Raw genomic sequence first — 19512 nt, forward strand, 5'->3', positions numbered from 1 at the left:
GCCACCAATAGGCAAATGGCAATGTTGAAAGAGCTACAGGCCTTTATAGCAAAGACTGATCACCACGTACATGTGACAACATTCCAAGCACTCCACAAGTCTGGCCTGTATGGTGGGGTGGCAAGAAGGAAGCCATTACTCAAAAAACCCCACCTTGAGTCCCTTTTGAGGTATGCAAAACAACCACTCCAGACATTCTGAAGCCATGTGGAAAATAGTTTTGTGGTCTGACGAAACCAAAATGGAACTTTTTGGCCTACATGCAAAACGTTATTTGGTGCAAACCCAACACAGCACATCACCCAAAGAACACCATCCCTGCTGTGAACCATGGTGGGTGGCAGCATGATGTTACGAGGATGTTTCTCATCAGCAGGGACTGGGGCCCTTGTTAGTCGATTTGTCATTTCCTAAACCTAGAAATGCCCTTTCCTATAAATTTTTTTTGTCGATTTATATTCATATGGGTACCGAGAACAATTTGAGCTTGGTTGTCCAAATGGCAACATTGGGCAACTCTGGTAATTTGCATAATCCAAGATGGCCACCAAACACCATCTCGATAATTTAGCATCTGACTCGCTAATCCTAGAATGTATGTAATACATCTTTTTTAGGGCTTTCATGTGTGTAGAATCCATTTCTGATATTAGTTTTTCAATTGCATGTCAATCTCATGTGCAAAAGTTCAGGTCAAGGTTACATTTGACCTCTGTGTGGACAACTATTGTATATTTCAACGAAATGGGAACAAAAAAATATTATAATATTATATATATATATATATATATTTAATGTTATAGCTAAAAGTTTGCATGCATTTGTGCAATTTTCTTCCTAATATTAGTGTTTATTCCGCATGATTCGAGATGACCGATACAGCGCCTAATGCTGGGAAGTTCTTTCTCCTGACCTGCAGCAAGTCTAGATGAGTAAGAACATTCAAACTACAAGCAGTAAAAAGACTTATTCAATGTGCAACAGAGCAGCATGACGATGAAACCCTTACTAGAATGCAGTATGTTTTGGATTCGCAAGGCGATGAGGCATTAGTAGAAGTTCATCAAGGCTGCTACTGCCCATTCACCTCCAGGTATCATGTCAAAAAAGTTGTGGATAAGAAGAGGAAGGAGGGTTCTATAGACAGTGAAGAACCACCAACTGCCATAATCAGACGATCACAAGTAAAAGAGTTTCATTTTAAGAAACAATGTTTGTTTTGTGCTGCATCTTGTGAGCCTGTAAATCATAAACATCCCGATAGATTGGACAGAGTGGTACAGTTCGAAAGAAAGGGTGTCAAGGATGCTCCACCCTTCAAGGCTGTTGTATTACACTATTGTGATGATCGAAATGATATGTGGAGTCGGGAAGTTGCTATGCGTTGTCATGGCGCAGATTATTTATCACTGTTGACGATAATGTAACGATGGATACTCGTGACGATGGTGCATTTGGTCATGATGCAGCAGACATCACCATGATTTCCTATGTCCTTGTGGCAGCCACCTCTGGAAAGGGTGTGATACGCGTGCTTAGTGATGACACTGATGTGTTTGTTCTGTTGGTATATTGGGTGTATCGGGCAGACCTACAGTGCAAAGTACGAATGGAGCGTTGGGACGGTACAGTCCTAGATATCAATGCAACCTGTGCTGACCTAGGGCCAAAATGTTTGCAATTCCTTGGCATGCACGCCCTCAGTGGGTGCGACACAACCTCATATCCATATGGCAAAGGCAAGATCGGCGCACTAAAAACTTTGCTGGCAGGGAACTTCCCGGGCTTGGCTGATGTGCTGGGTGAGGTGGGTACAACAGAAGCTGATTTGCTGGAAGCAGAAAAACCTTTCTTCCTCGCTCTGTATGGTCAGGTACCGGGAACTTATATAGAATCTGCTCGCTTTATGCTATTCACCAAAAAGAAGAAAAGTCCCAAAGTGATGGCCCTTCCTCCAACAACAACCAACTTGTTACAACACGTGTTGAGGGCTCATTTACAAGTGATGTTGTGGAAAGCGGAAAACCACCAAGCTCCACTCGATGATTCAGCTGATCTCACAAAATTTTGATGGGAGATTCAGGATAATATCCCTGTTCCTGTCACTGCTAAGGGTGACCCAGCACCGCCAGAGCTAATTGACGTGATCTGGTGTCAATGTAGGGCATAGAGTAAGAAGTGCATCACTGAGGCGTGTGGCTGCCACAAAGAACATCTTTCATGTACGTCATACTGTAACTGCTCTGGTGAAGATGGCTGCTGCAATCCACACTCAAAGAGACGAGATGTTCAAACTACAGATGAGGAGTACGTCGATATGGAGGAGGCTTATGAGGATGACGTAGATCAGGAGGATGATGTAGATCAGGATGTTGGGAAAGAGAATTTTGATGAGGGTGCCGATCAGTAGAGCGAAGGCCAGGAGGATGAGGGTGGTCTTTCTGATCCCGATTATGAGTGGGAGCATACAGAAATTTGATTCAGTTGGGGAAGATGACAATTATCGTCTTATTGTATAATTTTACACTTATGTAATTGTGAATACCAGCTTTTGTGTCATGTTAGTTATATTTTTCACATGAAGAAAACGTGAATAAAGTGAATCGTTCATGTTCCTAAAGTTGATTCAATCCGCTGTCCACCCCAAAATCAAATTTAACCTTTATCTGACCTTCAACGCGTGAGATAGACCTGTAATCGGAGGAATAACATCAGAAATGGATTCTACATCCATAAAAAACCTGAAAAGAGGTATTACACACCATTTTAGGACAAGCAGGTAAAAAATTAAATTATCGAGATGGTGATCGGTAGCCATCTTGGATTATGCAAATTATCAGAATTGCCCAAAGTTGCATTTTGGGCAACCAAGCTCGAATTGTTCTGGGACCTCATATGATTCCAAATAAACATAAAAAAAATTCATAGGAAAGGACATTTCTAGGTTTGGTATTGAACAAAGAGAAACATCAAATCGACTATGTCAGGACAGAAGGGAAAATGGATTGAGCAAAATGCAGAAAAATCCTGGAGGAAGACCTGTTGCCCTCTGCAAGAAATCTGAAATTGGAATGGAAGTTCACCTTTCAGCATGACAATGACTCGAAGTTACAAAAAAATAAATGTCTTTGAGTGGCCGTCAGAGCCGTGACATAAATTCAATCAAAAAACTGTGGCATGACTTGAAGATTGTTGTCCATCAACGCTCCCCACGCAACTTGACTGAGCTTGAACAGTTTTGTACAAAAATTGCCCAATCAAGGTGTGCAATGTTAGTCGAGATCTTCTCCAACAGACTCACAGCTGTAATTGTTGTCAAAGGTGTTTCCACCAAGCATTAACTCAGGGGGGTCGGGGGGGGGGGGGGAGGGCAGGGTGGCGGTGGACACTTATCCAACCAAGACATTCTAGTTTTATATTTTAATTAATTTTTTGATATTTGTAAAGTTTGTTTTTCACTTGGAAGTTGGGGATTACGATGTGTAAATAAAGGTGGAAAAAGTCTGATTTAATGCAACTTAATTCCAGGTGACAAGGCAACAACAGGTGAAGATTTTGAAAGAGGGTGTACACTTTGTAGAGGCACTGTATGGTGCCTATACAAAGGAAAATGAAAAAGTGCCTATACAAAGGTCGTATGGCAGCTTAGCTGCCAGGGTAGCTATCATTTTTGAAGCATGACTTTGTCACTGATGCAGTGTCCCTCTACCAGTACACACACTGGAACTGGTTCTCATTTCGCTGACCTCGGAAGGACGACAGGCTGAGTCAACCCCCTGGTGTATTAATTCAGCGGCCGGTAGGGATTGAACTCAGGACCCTAGGATCCCAAGCCGCCACCCTAACCACTGAGCCAACACCAGGCTCCAGGCACTGTATAACACGATATCTCAAAAAACGTTGTGGACGGATTACGAGAAAACTTGGTGGGTGAGTTGGTTAGATCACAAGAACAAGCCGATTAGATTTTGGTTAAGGTCTGGAAGCAGATCCGGCCTATCAGTGGGATACAAAACGTAAACTGTTCAGCCTGGTGGAGGTATGCTGGTGGAGGTATCCACCGAGTGGCGTTGTCATATATTATTTTTATCCAACGTTCAGTATACCGCTTGGCAAACATTATGTTTGAAGAGAGATAAGTTTCACTGAAGACAGAAATATTTTTCAAGTGCTAGTCTGGACAGCTCAAAACAAGAAATCTATTTCTATCCCTGCAAACAAGCCTTTCCCAACAACACCATGATTAATTGCCTTGTGTACAACTTGTCTGCAGTCTCAAGAAAGTCAGTGTATATTACATACCATTCAAGATAAGTGAGATAGATTAGACTTTCTCTACAATGCTCCAGTCAGATAAAGGTGTTGTGACATTGGATTTGACAGGCCTTGTTATTTTTTCATCTTGCCAATGTCTACACGAGCGAAACCACAAGGAATGATGTTTCCTTTGTTGCAAACATGTCACACACCTCCTGAACACAGCGAGCCAAAGTGTAGAGCGTGCAGGGTGCACGCAGTCGCCACATAATCTCTTGTTTATGAAATCCTACTTCACTCTTACATGGTCTCTCTGTCAAGTCTATGCCAAAATGGCCATTAGCATCCAGCGACGTGGATGGGGAAAAGTATCACTGCACACTGCACCTGACACGAAGTTGTTGCACAATTCCCACAGCGAAATAATTTCTCACAGCTCTGAAAACAACTTTTAATTATTATTCCTCTCCAAAACACTTGCTGCAAGGATATGGAACACCCGTGAAAATTTGCCCTGCTGGCACTCCATTCAAAAAGCAGCAGTTGCGGTATGTCCTTCCGTCACGTCGTGAAAAGACATCTGTTTTTACCGGAGTCCGAGTCACCTCCTAACCCCAGTTTCCGAACATGGAATCAACATGCAGCTGTATTCCTGCCTTGCTTTAGACATTGCATGTCAGAATTTGCCCCTTTATTGACTCTCATGTCTTTGCAAAGGCAATGGGTTACTTTTTATTTTTTTTAAGGATGACAACACGTTATTCAAGTGTGATACAGAGATGGAGCTATGACTTTTTTTCCTCACATCTATCACCATTAAATCATCCCCCCACCACAACCTCCTTCCTTACAACGTCCTTCTTCTTAGTTTAACTTATAACTTGTTTCCTGATTCATTTTTCAAACAAATTTTCCATACATTTATCGTTTGTACAAAAATGACAAAACCTTAATGCTCCACCTCTACCGCTCTCTTTGTTTTCTCAATTTTACGACCAAAAATGAAATGTGACCCACCATCCCCGCTTGCCCCCTCATTCCTACGCAAGCGTTATTTTCCCATGAACATGTTATGAATAGATGGCTCTGAACATAACAGCCTCAAACCTACAAACAATCGATTGAGATTGAGCGAGAGCAAGATGATCTGACTTTTCTGGAAGTTTTGAGGTTTAACGCAGGGTGGGGGAGAGGACCCATACCTTTATGCAGGTTGTTGGGAAACCATAGGAGTGTTTGTGTGGGAAAACAGACCAGGTGTTGCCCATCTCCATTCTGGGACAAGTTTGAGCGGCCATGTGAATACAGCCCAAACTAATGAGGGCAAAGCATGCATGAGCTTATGCCTTCATTTTCATTATTAATCATGGTAAGGATTCCATTTGGGAAAATGTTCTGTTAAAATGTTTGAGACAAAAAAAGTCTTTTACAATATCACTTAGCAACTCAATTTGATCTCAACACCAGATGACAACCATCAATCTTCATCTGATGACGAAAACTAGTATTAAATGAGGTTGTAAAGAAACAGAATGTAGATATTTGGCATAGAGGCTATAGGAAATTTGTTTGGCATTGTATGAGATGAGGTTTGTCAGGGGAGAGGGAGGGAAGTGGAGGGTGGATAAGAGGGGTTCTGGGAAGAGGGGTGGTAGATGCATGAAGTAGAAGTAAGTGAAGTAAAGAGAACGAGTCGACAATGCACGTGCTTTATTAGGTCATTTCTCCGAAATAAACTCATAGGACCTGTTCATCCGTACATCAATTAACATTTGACTAAAAAAAAAATCTTTTCACAAACTACATGACCGATATGGACCAAATTTGGTATGATGGATCAGAACAGTAAGGTATCATGGGGTTGTGCTCCCCATCCGGATCTGCCCCCTAAAAGAAGCTATAAAGGGGGGTTTCGCCTCAAATTCAGGATTTTTATGAAACAATATTTTCAGAAACCAATGGCCAGATGCAGAGCAAATTCTTCATGAAGCATAAGGACCATGCCATTAACTTAAGTTGGGCTCACCATGCGCATACCACTTCAGGAATAGGGGCCATGGCCCATTTCCCCTAATCCCTCATTTTCACCCTGTCTGTTGGGGAAAAACTGTTGGTCCTCCATGGAGATATATATTTTTTCATTTTTTGATCATTATCAGCATGCAAAGAAGTATGTTTATGTCCCACTCCCAGGATACAAACATCACACAGTAGGTCGTAGATGTTGCATGATGTTTTGTGGTCTTGAAGGTAGATGAGCCCAAACTGTTCTTGCTATAACTTGCCATTAAAAGAGCCAGTCACTACCAGAACATAACAGGTCAAATATAGTTGAGCAACAGAGTGTAATATTCGCTTACTTTGTATGTAAAAAGAACAACTCTATTCAGCAGGATCCCAAAAGTTGCAATCCAGCAGGATCCCAAAAGCTGGTCATGCTCGCTCATTATGGCACTCGGCTCAGGTCTCGACAAGTCAATGAAAAATGATTGGCTTTATCAATCAGCTGCTGAGGTCAACATATGTCACATGTTCAGTGTGCTGATAATGCTCTGGAGGAAACACTGTATATACAGGGTATTTGATAAGTCAAGACCCAATTTTTAATTGTTATAGCAGCTTTATTTATGAACCAATTTTAATGAAACAAAATGTAAATGATGGTGTCCAATAGCATGAAGCCAAAAAACCTTGATGAACTGGAGTAGAGAATAACCAATGTTTTCACCAACATTCCTGAAAACATGTTGCGATCAGCATTAGCGAATGTGCCAGTCCGATCAAGGAAATGTGTTGACAGTGCTGGAGCATATGTGGAGGTTTAAAGAGTTGAGCATAAACCCTCACTGGACTCTCTTTCATTTACATTTTGTTTCATTAAAATCGTTCATAAATAAAACTGCAACAACAATTTAAAATTGGGTCATACACCCTGTGAAATATGTCCGTCATTGTCTATTTTGCTGAGTGATGGTGAAATGACTTTTGGGACGACATTCATAGAAACTCTTCCCTCGAACTTCGACTGTAAATGATCTTCTCAAACCGAAAATTAATCACGTCTGCCATTTGCTTTTGCAAATATTTTCAGCCTGCAAGAATTACACCAAGCAATACACCGCCTCTTTCTGAGGCTTGTGGTTTTACTGCTGCATCGGAAGGGAAGAGTATCAATAAAAGATTCGATATTTGTAAGAACACCAACATGCAGTTTCTCATCAGTCTTTGAGGTTAGGAGAATCAAGCCCCACAAGCGATTAAAGACCTCTACAATAGTGGCACTCGAGTGCACTCCAAGCACAGTGTCTATGTAACGTGTAAAAACCATCATCTATTTGCAGACAGGAAAGTGGATTGTGATGGAAAATACACCTGACACCAGCAGCTGACAACTTGAGAGTTTGGCAGTTGGCAATATGAGAAAATAATTTAATATGATGAAATAAAGCACGAGGCAAAGAGGTGATACATGATCGTTACATTCCATGTGCATTCTTTTACATCTTGAAACAACCGACCGTTGTTATGTCCTTTGAATTCCTGATTGTTGCCAGAAGGGTGAAGAAAATAGAATTATGTTTCAAGAGCAAATGGAAACTAGACTCTGCTTTTCCAAGAAACCGGTTTCTGTGTAACTTGCCTGGATGTTACTCCAATAACAGCAGCCAAACAAATTGCCCTTGTGTGTGATAGAAAACTGAACAAGATCATAATAACATAGCTATTGTCCACTTCCAGTATAAGCTGAGTTCAAGTTGTACTTCAACGCAATGAAGGCACAGGTCTGATTCAAATGTTAAATTGGGACTTAAAAGGTGAAACAATTTCTTTATGACTTTGTCACACTTGCTGTGAAACTTTCAATCAAAATCACTCTTAATCGTTTGTTCTGTCAAAATATGGATTAAGCCTTCTATAATCAAATAATAGATGGAGGTCTATAATCTTTAAAGAGCTCCAGGGAATATCGGCACAAGTCGAGAAACATTTCTAGGCAGGAACTGCTTCGAGACAGGTCACCACTCTAATGCAGGATGCTTAACTGAAGGTGGCAGGAATATGAAAACATTTTTTATGATGCCAGAGATAATTCATCTACTCTTCACAAAAGACAACGTGAGAACTTTAAGTTCACGGAGTGCTGCTCGATGGGTCCTCTGGCTTAACGCTCTTTCAATGGACGGCGAAGAGATCGATGCCTCTTCCTGCATGTGAAACACCGGAGTGACAATTTATATCTGGGTTTGAGATTTGAACCCAGTATAGATAACTCAGAGGAAAGTGTGCATACATCATTTTGGTAACATTAATTTCATACAACTTTCATTCGTTAATGCCTGGTTCATGATGACAAATTTGAAGAGATGAAGAGGCAGTTAAATGGGCTGGCTGGATGGCCGAGAGGTACCCACGCTCGCCTCTAAGCTGTCTAGCCAGGTTTTGAATCTTGGCCCAGCAAGAAACTGCTTCACAGGCAGGATGATTCATTAATCTGTGAGCCGTCCCTCGGATGGGCATTAAAAGGGGATCCCATCTGCTGACACTAGTTGGCGGACATTAAATATCCCATGTTGTCCTTAGTGAAGAGTAGGCAAGCTATCACCGGCACCATGAACAAATTCCAAATTCCTGCCTTAACCTTAATCAAATGTCAGGCCTAGCCAGACAGTTCAAAAAAGACTTTGGCCAAACTTCTCCCGTCAACCCCACAATAACGTGAGAATACTTGTGGTCATTAAATTGAAATAATAAGAAGAAGAATAGAAACAGTTAATCAAGAATACTTTCCTTGCATAATAAGGTGTGCAAGCAAATGTCCGACTCACTTGCTCGTCTTGCCGATAAATGAGCAGTGTATCTGGAGTCTGCTCCAGCATGCTCTCGCCCCTTGTTAGCCGGAACTCTGGCACGTACTCCAGATCATCGGCGCATACCTGGTGTTGCAGTGGTAAAAGGTGAGTGGGGAGGACAAGCACACCAAGGTTGGAATGAAGAAAATAAATTGCCATTTGTAGGTAACTGGATAGGAAATCTTTTGCTTAATTTTTGTATTACTAGTTGGTGGATTGTCTGGGGTTTTTTTTGCTTTTTTTCTTCTTTTGTCAAACACAACACAAAGTATCAGCGCATGGAGTGATGATGTTCTCCGAAAAAAAAAATTCTTATTGAAACCAACTGCATAAAGGATCATTAAGGTTTGAAGGTGTGCTCATGCTCCCAAAGAAATCAACCACCATATTGGATTTTGAAAAACATTCTTTTCATTTTCATCATGACTGTACTTTACAGACGTTATTTCATACTCTGCCAAACAGAATTTGCATCAAGCGCAATTCATGTTTTAAACATACCAAAATCAGGAAATACATCACAGGAAATAAAAGGGTTTGTCCTACTTTGACACAAAAATTATTATGATAAGAAATTTGGTTGTATATTTCCCTTCGAGACATTATTTATTGTGGCAATGAAGGCCGCACGTGCAGACTGTAGCCACTCAGCTGGTCACCCCCACCCTTAGGCACGTGTAAACAGCTGGAAAGGCGGCAGTAGAGCAGTGGTTTTGAGAGTGTTTGTGACGCAAAAGCAGCAGGTGGGCCGAAAAGGAAGCAGAAATGCTTCGCAGAACACAGCTGCAGTAAGGGCTGCTGGCAATGACAATTCCAGAGGAAAGGAACAATTCATTCACACCTCCTGATTCTGCCACTTTACATGCTTTGGTGTTTGGGATAACGACCTGAGACTAAATGATGAAGGATTCTGAGCAATTACACTGAACAATGAAGGATAGGAATGAAAAAAATTGAGAGGAGATACAAGGTGATACAAGTACGTAACATGAGGTGCAAGGTGGTTTGACACAGGAGGAGGCCGTTAGGCACATCATGCCTGTGCATTTCTGCCAACACCCCCAGGTACCCCTGTATCCCCAATGCCCCCAGGTAATCATCCAGTTAAAATCAAAACCGATGCACAGTCTCTGCTGGTTAAACATCTCACGAGATAACAATGGAATGACCAATAACATCAGAAAATGAAAACGGAACTCATCAGAATATCATAAAATAACTCTTCACAATGGAGATATTATACTTATCATTTACTTCACACTCAGCTGGTATTTTGCTTACTTCTGGCTTTGAGAATATAACATTTGTTTAAATTGGTTTAGGATGATATTGACCAGTGGTTATTACTACTTCTTTAACGGCCCCAATTATTCCCACCTTCTTGTGGGGTCAGCAGGGGAACATTTGTGGTCCAAGTTTTTCACAAACGGGCTGGCCAGGTCTGACTTTCGACTGAAAGAGAAAGGAATTTGTAATTTGTTCAGGGTACTGGTGAAAACTCGCCTACTCCTTATGAAAAACACGGTGGGATCTTTAACGTCCACCAACGACCAGTGCTGGCAGACAGTACCTCCGGCTGAACATCCATCAGATAGACCAAAGGTTCCCAAGCGGTGGTACATTTCAGATTTTTGGTGGTACATGACAGACAAACCAATTTAAGACATTTTCAAACGTTCTCTTTTATAGATTTGTGATTCTGAGATTTATGTGCAAAATTTATTGACAAAACAACTTGGAATGTTTACATCTTATACTGCAGTACTTGCTGATGATGAAAATAGACTACAGAACTGTAATTACTCTATACTGTCCTGGTGATTACGTTTGAAAAATACAAACAAGTCGAGTGAGAAGAAAAAGAAGAATCCCCATTAATAACTGACAGTGTGGACTAAATGGGCAGGAAATGTGACCGACTAACACTTTTTCTGGCTCAATGTGGTCGGCTTAGCCATTCCTCTGAAAACACGAAGTTTGTATGTGGGAATTTTAAAATGTTCCAGTCGGACTGACATCATCAGTGAAGGTAGAAGTGGTGAGGGATTGCCAGAGTTCTTGAAAATCCTCATTCATAGCCATCTCACTGCATAGAATGATGACTTTGCATTCTACATGCCTGATCTTCCCGAAATGAATGCATAGCGAGTTCGAAACCCATTTCGATTCTATGACCTGATGGAGATACCTAGTCATGTCAAGGAGTCTCTCATTGATCTCCCACAATGATTCCACAGCCAGGGATATCTTTGAAGAGAGAACTCCATCAGACTTCTGGTTTGAAATGCTGAATCCACGCCCTGTGGTTGCAAGATTGGCTGTTTGTGCCCTGATGGAGTTTCCGATGACATGGTTGTTTGAGACCACATTATCATCTCTCTTGGTGATGAAATCTAATCTTCGAGCAACACTGCAACTTGAAGATGACCTACGATGTGTTATATTGAAAACTAATCCACATATTGATAATCTGGTTGAAAATAAACAGGCCCAGTGCTCATATTAAGATGAAAATTACAAATATGTCAAAAGACAGATTTCTAAAATAGCAATGAATTCTGACTAATAAACACCTTTTGCAGTCATTCACTGTTTGAAAAGTAGTTGTTTTTTTGTTGTGCTTTATGCAAAAATGCATTTGAGAATAAAATGATGCTGATAATCAAGATCTTATTGTTTCATCATGGTTTGAGGATGAATTTTTTCTTATGAAACCCTTTTCACTTATTGATTTGGTTGGGACACGGTCAATGACACTGAGCAAAAGTGGTACACATCACAATTAAGGTTAAAAACCCCTGGGATAGTGAGTGCACAGATCAATGCATCGCAACACATGAAAATCACCGGGTGGAGTGTATAGCTGGGTGGAGATCAACCAAAAATTTCTCACTGTCCGTGTGCTGCTCTTACCATTCCAAATGCCAAGGAGTACCTTTGACTGCATCTTCCCTTCCACTCCCACCTTTTGTTTTGCTATGTGCTGCACCGTCCCCCAAACAGTGACGACTCGATATCTCCTTTATCTCTTAATATCTATCTATCTATCTATCTATCTATCAATCTATGTTCTCGTTCTCTCTCTCTCTCTCTCTCTCTCTCTCTCTCTCTCTCTCTCTCTCTCTCTCTCTCTCTCTCTCTCTCTCTCTCTCTCTCTCTCTCTCTCTCTCTCTCTCTCTCTCTCTCTCTATATATATATATATATATATATATATATATATATATATATATATACATATATTTTTATATATATATATATATATATATATATATATATATATATATATATATATATATATATAAACATATATATATAAACATATAGATATATATAAACATATAGATATATATATATATATATATATATATATATATATATATAAATATAAACAAATATATTGTTATATATTTCCGCCGGTTCGGCGTGCGCATGACCTTTTCAGCCCAATCCAGGCCGCGTGTCCACCAAACGCGACAATCTAGTCGTAGCTTCCGGACAAACGCCGAAACCCAGCTCCAGGTGTTTTTAATACACCATAAACCAGCCAACTATTCTGTCCACGCGCTACAGGGTCAATCGCCGAATTGTCGATATACCTAACTATTCGCGCGGGCAAAAATGCCGGGAGTTTATACCTTGATGGGGCGTGCATGAAAACGAGCCGCTTTAGCAGCTCGTTCCGTATGCGAATGCCGAGCGGTTTTATTTCGCCAGATCCCGTCGGACCAGATTATTTTATCGGCTTGATAATCAGCCAGATAATTTCCCGAACGCATCATGGCAGTCAATGGAGAAAGTGACGCAACGAGCGGGTTGACATTCAAAACACCAATGTCACCCGCAGGGTGACCCATATCTTGCCAAAAGGTGACCACGTGTGACTTCTTTAAGGTCACACTGAGGTGAACAGAGCTGCTATCCACCCGGAGCGACTCCTTGAGGAATATCTGCCGACGAGAGATTCCGATGAGAATCGTTCTACAGAGTAACCATGAAAAATATGCATTTGCCTCATAACGTCACCAAATGATGTCATAATGTCTCAAGCTTGACATATCTAGAAAGCACTCATCGAGGTGTTCAATTTGAGGTACAACACAATATGGTTCCTAAAACTTGAAAATTTGACCTTGGGGTCAAATGTTTGACCTCAGGCGCTAACCATGAAGGTCAAGGCCGATCACCATCAAAAATTAATCAGCTGAGCGCCAGACCATGAACTATATTCCCATGAAGATTGAAGACGATCCGATCAAAATTACTCAAAAAATAAGGGTTTTGTCGACTCCCCTGATTTGCGACAAAGTAACCTTGACCTTTGACCTTGACCTTGAAAATTTTATGCGCTGAAAGGGACCTCTATAGGACTCTGATATGCGAAGTTACAAAAATTTCCAATGATAACTGTGCTCTGCAGAGTGATTGATATGTGATTACAGACAAAATAAAAATAAATAAATAAAAAAATAAAAAAAAACATACAAGCTGACTAACATATCTTGCAAAAACTTCGTTTTGGCAAGATAACAATATGGGGATTTATTTTCACCCAGCACATAAGCAATCAATGGGGGAATAGGGGACAAGACATGAGTAAAAGCCTACAGCCGATGTCAATTATGCAATGTACATAGGCACTTAACCAGTTATACTTTAAGGACAAGGCGCCACAGACTTTCATGCAAAACCCAAGAAAGAAAGAAAGAACCGGGCTTGTGAGCCTTTAATGTACTCAGTGCTGGGATGACCGGAACAGGCCCTGAGAGACCGGGCCGGCTACCTGGCCACCCCTGGTGTCTCCGTTCGGCCCGGTGCATCGCGAACGTGCCGGTCACTTGGGCGGCTTGATAAGCAGCTTGTAGGTTTCTCCTCGGTCATCCGGCCTTCACTGCAGCCTCGCCTATGACGCGCTGGAGGAGCGAACGGGTCTCGACCCCGGCTTCCTGCTGGCGAACCTTCCAGCGAACTCCAAGGGTTCAACTCCTGCCAGTGGCTCGGTGTCTCTCCAACGGCTCTCAACTAACCGCTCTCCAACCCAACCAACACACTCGGCATCTCTCCAACCGCGCAACTCCTTGTCGGCGAGCGAACGCGGCTTTTTATAGCCCCAAGGGGAGGGGCCGCTGTGGACTTCGCCACCCAAAATCAGCGCCCTCCCCCTTTTCACCTTTGAACCTTCACCCAGGCTGGATCCGCCCCTCTCACTTTCGATTGGCCGGCCAGCTTCTTCAGAGGGTAAGGCCTTTCTGATCCGTTTTGAAAGTCATGCTTGCACGCGGACGTGTGGAAATCGCCATCAAACGCGGACGTGTTGTCATTGTTAAAATAAAAGATAGAGAAATAATAACGGCTAACTCAAAGATGCACAGCCCGGCACACAAATAATTCCCTTTATACATCAGTGGGTAATTATAACCTGGAACACACACTTACTGAAATAACTGACCTCTGGGGAACCTGACTGGTGTTCTGTGAATTTCCGCAACCGTAACACTACCCCCCTCCCCTTTTTACAGACTCGTCCCGAGTCGTCAAATTTTTGTGTGCCTTCATGTGTAAGTTCTCCCCGAGTACGATTTACCTTCGGATCCCTGAGTGCGACATTTGGTGTATCAGTGTCCCAAAAGTAAATAACCTATGGGCTGTGTAACTAACGAAACAAACTCACTCGTACAGCCGACTTAAATAAAATTGCCGGCACAATGACAAACATGCAGGGGGAGCAAAACTCATTTACAATTTTTACCTTATCCTTAACCTTAATAATTTTACACTAAACAATGGCCCAGGACTGATGGACTCTGTGGGAAAAAGGGCATGGCAAATGTTAGTCATAGTTTGTGAGGGTAAGCGCCCCCGCAGCTGAAGGTCGGATGTCTTCGGGGCCTGTTCAAATGGCCCCGTTGTCTGTCACAGAACCTTTTTCATGTCTTCAGCTGCTGGAGGCAACTCACCCCAACCCGGCATGCCATATGCCATCCCACAGGCCATTTGAAGAGGGTAGCCAGGCTGCCCAAATGCAGTCTCTGGCTCCCTATGCAGGGACAAGAAGGTAGCCGGCTGCCCAATGCAGTCCCAGGCTTCCCCCTTGAATTGAACTGGATGGGATGTGAAGAAACCAAGTACAGGGAAGTAGCCGGCTGCCCAATGCAGTCCCAGTTTCCTCCCTGCGATGAACTGGATGGACATGGACGCAAGCAAAACACGGTGCACGGGCTGCTCAATGCAGTCCCCGTGATGTAGCTGCCTGCAGGGCAGTTTTTGCAAGACGGATGATCCTGGCGCACATGGTGATGGATGGAATACAGGGGCAAATGCAAGACACAAGGGCCAGCAGGCATGGGGTCAAGGCAGAGGCAGGCAGACAAGGCATGGCGAGGCAAGGCCGGAACAGGCCGCTGTGACACAAACAGGCCGGTAGTTGAAGCTGCCGGCTTCTGGCCTCGTTCTGGAGGTTCGTGGAGGGAGTGCGATGGTGCTGGGTGGTCTGAAGGCGGGCTCGGACCTACCCTACTGTCTCCCTCCCAACCTATCGCCTTTGCCTGTCTCTGTCCATACCCACTCCCTTCGTTTGCAAAAATCCAAATTTAGCCCCCATCTTATTTATCTTGCATTTATAAATCGTCTCCCTAACCCCCTTTATAGTCTCTGTCCGGCTAACCTATCGTGTCACCTAGCCTACTCCCAACCCCTACGTTCCCTTCCTGGAGGGGAATAAGGGAGAGCTCGCGTCCTGTCTTGAGGCCGAATTAAGCCTCAGAATGGCCTCCTCAGATTTCAGCGATCATTTTACCATGGTGAGTCCAGCGGCCCACCGAGAACGAGGGGATGGATGGTGCGGAGGGGTACATCTCCCGATCTACCCAAACATTTATTAACCTTAAACTACCCCGGGCTTTCAACAAACACCTCTCACTTAATCTATTGGTTCTACCAACCAAGATTCCTGTCGCCTGTGTTGGTGTCCTTTCAAATTTGGGACTTGCCCTCAAATTTTCTCCTCGTGCCCTTGCACGGTTTCGTGGCTGGGCAGCATGGGTCACTTGGCAGGAACTACCCTCTGCCGATTCTCAAACTACAGCACCCCCGGGCCCTGAGGCTGCCTCCGAGCCTACGAGCTCCCTAAAATCTGGGGAGTGCCTGCCTCGGCTACTCCCCCCGACGCTCACGTGGCAGGCTGGCGCCACGGGCCCCTTGCCCCAGGTGCCCGTGCCCATGACACTGCCCACGTGGCCATTGGCGCTACGGGCCCCGCTTCATGCGGGCCTACACGTCCCCATTACGCTACCCGACCCCTCTTGGGCCCTTGGCCGACCGCTGCCGACTAGTCCGGTGCCCGGGGTGCCCACTAAGCGATACTCACCGTTCGCAGCCACGCTCCCAGCCCGTCAACAGGACTCCTGCACCCCTCCAAACGGGTTTCGGGCCTACACTCGCACCAACAGTAAAACAACCTCCATTTTGTCAATTTGGCTAACCCACTATCTGACTTTACTCTGACCCCGGGGTCCCTTGGGTGGGAATTACTCCTCCCCCCAATCACTCATCGCACCATGCATTCCACATTCACCCCATTCATACAGGCCCGCTGGCCCTCACTCACTCAACATGTTTCCATTCATGTCATCGCTCACATCGCTGAACACTGCCATTATCCTCACTAAATCCCTCAACTAACTCGTGCTCCCTCGTCATCCCTTATTCTCATACACGTTCCTTTTAATCCTACGTAGCTAAGTTACGTCCCCACTACACATTTCAAAGTCTGTCAGTGTCTCCAAAAATCCCATACTCTAAATCTATCCTAAAATCGCTCCAACTAATTCATTCCACAGGCTTCATGTGGACATGAGGAACAACCCATGTCCACATGAAGACAGTCAAACTATCACTAACCCATCCCCCTAACTAGTCTTCCTGTGCCCTAAGCAAGGAGGTTTCCTACCCCCTGCCTGGGCTCGTGTACTGGAAGCGAGGCTTTTCCCTCCAATCTGCACCTCCATGGTGGTGGTTTACGGCACGCCCGTTCGTCCTTACGGGCGATACCGACGTCCCCTTCAACGGCCGATCCGTGCGGCAATGACGTCACCCTGGGAATCTCCCCAAGCGCTCGCTTTTGCGGGGTTCCCCACACGGAACAACGTGCGCCGTGCCTCTGGCATTTGTGCTGCGAGATTCCCGCCGATGACATCACACGCGCACCAAGCCTGCAGCTGGCGCGCGCGTAACGTCCCGTAAACCCGCGTGTTCCAAATCCACCTAACACTCGTCGCCATTTTAACCGTCCTCACGACGGCCTTTTTCGATAAGCGGGATGTTCCCACGCCGGCTTCCCTGTACGAAAACGCGCGTGCGAGGGCCGTTCGCCATCTGCCGAACGGGCCCCGCACACAACGTCCCGTGAACCCGGCGCGGTTCTCAAAATAGCTACGGCCGCTACACGGTCCTTGTCTCTTGTCTGGACCCGTCTGTCCTTTTCCACGCATGCCATCTTACTCATGCGCGCCATTTCACTCACGCTATGCACGCGTTTCAACACGCATTTCGAAACCACACACACCGGGATAATCGCACTGGGGATTCGTGCTACCACAAGCGCTCCCGGGGTCTCCATACCCCCCAAGCTCCGCGTGTACCCGTTCACAGCACTTGCCCCCTTAACTCGCACGGCGCGACCGAACCCACCTGGTCGCGATCCGCTTCAAGGGGGAATATTCCCTCCCCTCGTTTCTGGAGGAGGCTATCCTGCTGCTTGCACTGGGTCACGACATTCCCAAAGCTCCCCCTCATTGTCCCTCGCTAACTCCATGTGTGTGTGTTCGTCTTTAGTTTATTTTAATTCACCCTCTATCTCCCATGTCTCTGTTTTTATTTCCGTTTTCTCCTTTATTATCTCCCTCGTTTCTACATGGCTCGCCCTACACGTCTCAGTTACCCCATTTAATTTTTCCCTCTCTGTCACCGTCACTTTCTCCGTCACCTCCACGAGTCTCGCCCAACAAGTCTCCCTTATCACCGTGACGGCGTCTCTCATCACCTCTACCTCCCTTAATCTCTCCGTCTCCATCGCGGGACCGACACAATCCACAATCCCCCTCGTTGGTTCGGTGTCTCCGCCACGTGGCGCCACCATTTTGTGCTCCACTGTCCATGTTTCGTTGCTTGCAATCGCCATTATGCCGTTCATGCCCACCTGCAGGCTTCGCCCCATGCACTCAATCGTTGCACATTTGCATCCATGTTGTTTTATATTTCTTCCTTCATTTCCTTTTTCATGCCATCCATTTTGTTTTCCATTCCCTTTGCGTTTTCTTTCATTTTGCTTTGCATTTCATCCATTTTGTTTCCTAAATCCCCCTTTATTTCTGCCAGCATTGCCATCAACTGGCCCATATGAAATGCACTCAGCTAAAATTCGGCAAGGATCGGGAGGGAAATTTGACGGGGTGGGGGGGAGGGGTTGTCAAAAGCCGCCGGCCCTGCCGCCGCGCCCATTTCGGACTCTGGGTTCGGTTGTGGGGAAAGTTCCTGCATGGGAGTGTCCTGCACGGTGATTTCGTCCTGGGCTATAGATTCGTTCAATTCTACATCTATTCCCTCCTGACCCGCTCGCCTTGAGCTACCATTTTGCGTATCGGGTATAAAAATTTGAACGCTCGTAATTTAATGGAACCGGAGGGTCGCTTCGGACAGCCTTGATCCGGTTCCGTTAATTTTGCTTGGAGACGGGAGAGTTCTCATCCTACTCCTGACACCAGTGTTATAGATTTCCGCCGGTTCGGCGTGCGCACGACCTTTTCAGCCCAATCCAGGCCGCGTGTCCACCGAACGCGACAATCTAGTCGTAGCTTCCGGACAAGCGCCGAAACCCAGCTACAGGTGCTTTTAATACACCATAAACCAGCCAACTATTCTGTCCACGCGCTACAGGGTCAATCGCCGAATTGTCGATATGCCTAACTATTCGCGCAGGCAGAATGCCTTGAGTTTATACCTCGACGGGGCCTGCACGAAAACGAGCCGCTTCGTTCCATATGCGAATGCCAAGCGGTTTTATTTCGCCAGATCCCGTCGGACCAGATTATTTTATCAGCTTCAAAATCAGCCAGCGAATTTCCCGAATGCATCATGGCAGTCAATGGAGAAAGTGATGCAACGAGCGGGTTGACATGAAAACAATATGGGGATATATTTTCACCCAGCATGTAAGCAGTCAATGGGGAGATAGGGGACAAGACACGAGTAAAAGCCTACAGCCGATGTCTATTATGCAATGTACATACAGGCACTTAACCAATTCTACTTAAGGACAAGGCGCCACAGACTTTCCTGCAAAACTCAAGCAAGAAAGAAAGAAAGAAAGAAAGAAAGAACCGGGCTCGTGAGCCTTTAATGTACTCGGGA

General features: G+C 44.5%; 1 protein-coding gene and 1 pseudogene across 12 annotated transcripts in view; one reads left to right on the forward strand and one right to left on the reverse strand.

Annotated features, from left to right (window-relative positions):
- Positions 1-19512, reverse strand: part of LOC147029952 (ADAMTS-like protein 1) — a 545848-nt gene that overhangs the window by 353547 nt on the left and 172789 nt on the right. For 11 of the 12 annotated variants that reach the window (XM_085873493.1, XM_085873499.1, XM_085873494.1 and 8 more), the window contains one exon: positions 9084-9191. In XM_085873493.1, coding sequence (XP_085729619.1) covers positions 9084-9191 — 108 coding nt within the window. Of the gene's footprint in view, positions 1-9083; positions 9192-19512 lie in introns of those variants that run through there. The other variant, XM_085873501.1, reaches the window with a different exon arrangement.
- Positions 944-2410, forward strand: LOC147029955 (uncharacterized; annotated as a pseudogene).

This window comes from Eptatretus burgeri, chromosome 3 (assembly GCF_056783735.1).
Source record: "Eptatretus burgeri isolate ZD-2024b chromosome 3, Ebu_testis_v1, whole genome shotgun sequence".
NCBI lineage: Eukaryota > Metazoa > Chordata > Myxini > Myxiniformes > Myxinidae > Eptatretus > Eptatretus burgeri.